The sequence below is a fragment of the Akebia trifoliata genome, chromosome 1 (genome assembly GCF_017979445.1).
Source record: "Akebia trifoliata isolate Shusen 1 chromosome 1, ASM1797944v1, whole genome shotgun sequence".
NCBI classification, from domain to species: Eukaryota; Viridiplantae; Streptophyta; class Magnoliopsida; order Ranunculales; family Lardizabalaceae; genus Akebia; species Akebia trifoliata.
The window spans coordinates 26,899,507-26,904,274 of NC_141375.1; the positions used below are offsets into that span (position 1 = coordinate 26,899,507).

General features: G+C 38.1%; 1 protein-coding gene across 1 annotated transcript; it reads right to left on the reverse strand.

Annotated features, from left to right (window-relative positions):
* Positions 1-2,263: 2,263 nt before the first annotated feature.
* LOC147411333 (polyphenol oxidase, chloroplastic-like) lies at positions 2,264-4,403 on the reverse strand. Its single transcript, XM_086447459.1, has 2 exons — positions 3,155-4,403; positions 2,264-3,039 (listed from the first exon to the last, which is right to left on the reverse strand). Exons 1-2 carry the CDS (start codon positions 4,367-4,369, stop codon positions 2,473-2,475), a joined length of 1,782 nt encoding a protein of 593 aa, XP_086303585.1. The 5' UTR covers positions 4,370-4,403; the 3' UTR covers positions 2,264-2,472.
* Positions 4,404-4,768: the final 365 nt, after the last annotated feature.

Sequence of the window (4,768 nt, forward strand, 5' to 3'; positions counted from 1 at the left end):
ACAATGCAAAGGGATTCTACAGGTTCTATAGAAAACTTCCTATTACAAATTCTCATATTAGCTAGGATTCCCAATAAGTGATTGTTATCCATGGGAGTCTTAAACAATTATACTCTAAATTTTCTCTACAAAACCAATCATCTTTAATCTTTTGAGCCTTACTATAACTTATAGTTTCTCCCCTACAAGAGAACATAGATTTTTTGTTATGAATTTTATGTGCTAAGCCGATGATGACGAACCAATGGCATGGAGCCATTTGTATTGAAAAAAGCAAGTGATTGTTTAGTGGAGAAAAAATTGGGAGAAAATTTAAGAGGAGTTTAAGAGATAGGATTTCTCTTCTTTTTTTTCTTTTTTCAATACACGTGGCGCCATGCCATTGGTTTATCAGCTTAGCACTCAAATTTTGAAACAGCAAATCTTTGTTACCTTTAGGAGGATCCGATGCTCTGCCCCTGCCTAGTGAACATGGGGAGGGCCTATATTTCAAATCTAAAATGATAAAAAAAAAATCATTTAAAAAGGAAAATATGATTTATAATTAATAAAGAATCTTGGGAGTAAAGATTAAATCCATGAAATCGATAAGTAGATTTTTCTGCTTCAACCTCTTGAAAAACACCCTTTTTAATCCAAAACTGTTTATTCTTTTTTAAAGATCTTATTTTCATCGTGAGTTAGGAAGATTTGCATGAGAGAGATCTTGAAAAATAGGGTAGTTGAAGATGGTTTGGGAGAAAAAAAATAATAATAAGGGAATTATACCTGAGATTGAAGATAAGGGAATTTTAACTAATTAACTATTTTTATTTGACCAATCGACTCCCTAATATTTGACTTGACTTGAATAGTCAGGTATTCTAGTTCTAAAATGAGTAAGACTAGCCTTACTAAGTCAGTAGCATTTCAAATCTAACTAAGGGTCGTTGAGCTCAACTTGAGGCATCCATAAACATGATTTGATGGCATAGGGATATTGTACAGGAAAAAGTTCTTTGAACAAAAAAAAAAACTTGGAAAGGATATTTTTCACTGTTAAATTTTTATTTTAAATTTGGAGTTCAATGGAAGTTTAGTAGCCATCCATTTTTAAAACCTTGGATTGCATCAAAACCCCCAAAAATTTATTTTTTTGAGTATTTTTCTTTGGATATGAGTTTAAGCACGAAATTTAAAGGGTTGTGGTGTTGGATTGCCAATTTGGTGATCCATTTGAGCTCAAGGACCCAAGTAAGATTTCACATCTTATTAAGTTAGTAAGGAAAATGTTTTTCTTTTAAATTTGTAGTCAAGAGTAACTCATTAATGGAGAGAGAGAGTGAGAGTAGAAAAATGTCAAAATTTTTAATCCAGATGTTATACTTCAAGAGTCCTCCTCAATTACATCCCACGTAAGCCACAATCCAAGGAAATTATAAAAACAAGGAATCTTAGGTTTTAATTTACATGATTATGACTTTAGTTTGATTATGGTTTCCATGGCATGTATTGAGGTGTGGGAGGAGGGTTTCAATCTTAATTTACTTAGTTTAGAAATCAAAATATAAAGTAGACTCTAAAAATAGAAGTTGAGCAATCCCCTCTAATTAAATAACATTTTGATAAAAAAAATGAGACATTCATTTTGATTATGCGCATAGAACTATACATGTATTTCCTTGAGATATGCATATGATACACTCAAGCAAAATTGATGGTTCTCTGCACACGGTCACATTTGGAGTCATATATATACATAGGAAAGTGTTCGGAGGACCTAAAGAGAGCCAAACCTTTTTCAAAATAGAGGTTAGAAGTTTCGAAATGCGTTGATTTTTTGTGAGAGATCACCCTCACTAAAAATTAGCTCATTCCAAAACTTCTAACCCTAGTTTATAAGTTTAAGAGTTATGGACCGGCCAATTTTTGTAAATCACTTTTGATGGAGTTAAAATTTTCGAAATGGGCTGATTTTTTGTAAAGATGATCTCCTCTAACTGATTTTTGGTGAGGATGGTCTCCTCGTCATAGAGATCATCCTCACAAAAAATCAACCCATTCTGAAATTTCTAACCCATACATTGAAAAAATAGTTGGCACAATGTTTAGCTCTCTTTAGGGCCTCCCAAGGCCAACCTATATATATTTTTGAGACTATGCAGCAGGGATCCCTTGAAATTCAATTGAGTTCAATCAATATAATCAATTGAGTTTGGAATCAACTCAAAGAGTTTTAAAAGCACCATCAAAACGAAAATACAAATGGATTATCTATGATCTATTCCGAAGAAATCTAACAGTTTTATTGACTTAAACAACAAGAAAAGAAGAGAACCAAATCATATCATAGAAGATTGGTCTCCTCAAGATCCAACATCAAAAGTAGAAAACACATGACATAAGATCAGTCCCTCCCTACAACACGCACATCACACACAAACATAATAAGTAGTAGTAGAAAGAAAGACAAGAAACCTTCTTCGCCTCCTCCTAATCTGAATTACACAGCTCAATAGTAACCCCACTAATTGTCACCTCTCCACGTCGAGGAACAAAACTCACCACCAAATTTTCGGATGCATCGGCATCAATATCCTCGACCAAGAGCGTTATACCCAGCTTTAGATCATATTTGATATTAGTGATGGATGATTTCTTGTGGTGCGCATGTGGGACCTTCACATAGCTCCCAGCTAACTCCCCGAGATCCTCAGTTGCAAACTTGTCCTCAATCGGTTTGGAGATGTACACATCGAACCTTGCTGGCTCAATTTGGTCAAGTATGATGTCGTTGATGTATAGGACCTCTGTTGCATCTTCTTTCTCATCTTTGGAGCGGGAAATTTTGGGTCGCCGAACTAAGACACGTATGGTTTTATCAAGGACCTTAGGATCTTTTCCAAATCCCTCCACCGGAATCAACGAGTACTTCCTCCCACTTGCCATTTTTTTGTTAGCTTTCTTTTGCTTGATGTAGTTTTTACGACTGTCTGGCCATTCTAGCTTCTCAGTTTTGTAGGTATATCCGAGATCATTAGGATCCAGACAATCTTTCACCTGTCATTAATTGATAACTCATAAATACTATTTACAAAAAGTACATTGCACAGATTTCATACAGCTCTTTCTTTTAGTACAATAACTTGATTCATCTAGAATATAATAGACTCACCTTACACTTGACCACCTTCCGGTTCTCATCGTAGAAGATGAATGAGGTCTCGAGCCAATCGTCATCCTTGAACTCAGTCTTACCACCTCGTAATGAACGGTAGATGTCCCACATCCGATCCACATTGGCATGGTGACCGAAGAACATAGTGTCTCGCGCTGTAGTGTAGAAGTTGCCCATGTCATAGTAAGGTTTCTCAGTTGGGCCAGTCCACATATGGTGTATATTGTGAAGATTCTCCAAACTACCAGAAGCCTGACTTGGTACCTTCTCACCGGCAATAATAGGTTTCCCCATAAATAGAGAAGGACAAGGCAGACCCTCCTTAAACATGTTGTAAAGGTATCTTAAGTTGTTCATTATAACATCTTTTTCTTGATCAGGAGTAGGGTTTGGTTGGCCATAGCTGTATTTGTAGTCCAGCAATGCATCATAATGGTTATGATCTCTTTTATCGTTGTACAAAGGCGACGATTTATCCAAGTATATCTTAGGCATGTTCATACCGTCAGGAGTGTCCCAATCCCAGAAAGGAAGAGCAAAGGTAGGATCACCAATGAGTTTTCCGAGGATTCTCTCCCAAAAGTAGAGATAATATCGATGCCACGGAAGGAAAAGCCAGCTTCCGTGGACTTGTAGGATAACTGGTGGGTCGGTCCCCACCTGATCATAGGCACCATTGCAGTAGGTGCAGTGAATGGTGGCTTGTTGCATGTAGTTCCATGGATCATCAGGGTCAAGTTTCTTCATTTCGGCGATGGCAGCTTTAAACTTCTCGAGATCCTCGGCATACTTACGAGCAGATTTCCTCACACGTAATCGCTCCGTAGGCGACGGTGGTACGAAATCAATAATGTCGGCTGATGTATATGGCGGGCAGCACTGGACCTTCTCCTTTGTCACGGCATCCTCGGCGAGATGGCACGCCGATAGGTCTGGTGGTTGAAGAGGAGCACTAATGGCCATCCTTCCTTGGCTACCAATGGTGGCAGCTGCACCATATAGACCACCCATTCCGAGGAGGACATTTCTTCGGTCAGTCACATGAATTTTTTCGCCTTCGTTTCTTTGATTTTGATCACACGACGTATAAGCTACGCGGTTGCGAACCTGTGCCCGAGAAACCCGAGAACTTGTCCTCCTGAGAGGGTTCTCAGGTGTGGCTGAGGAGATGGTGGCGGTGGTGGTGGTGGCGACCAAGAGAGAGAGAGACATTTTCTTAGTATTGGCTTTGGGTGTAGGAAGAGAGGGGAGAGTGATGCTTATATAAAGGGAGGCAGCTCCCCACCTCTCCGTATACTATATGGTTTATCACTGTAAATCAATTTACAAATAAGGGTAGTTTAGGCTTTAGGATTTTTCTAGCTCCAAAGTCCATACCACGTGGATGTGTGTATGGAACATACTTTTCATCGAGATACAATGAAAAAGTATCTACGGTTATGTGCGCATCTCCACATCAGCCATGTGATCAACGTTGTAAATTTTAAATCACTCGTGGACGAATTCTATAAGACCTTTCCAACCACGTTGAGTAACTAAAGTAAATAAATAAACAAGAAGAGTTAAGACAAGATTAGCAACATATATAAAAGAAAGACAGTGGAAGACTTC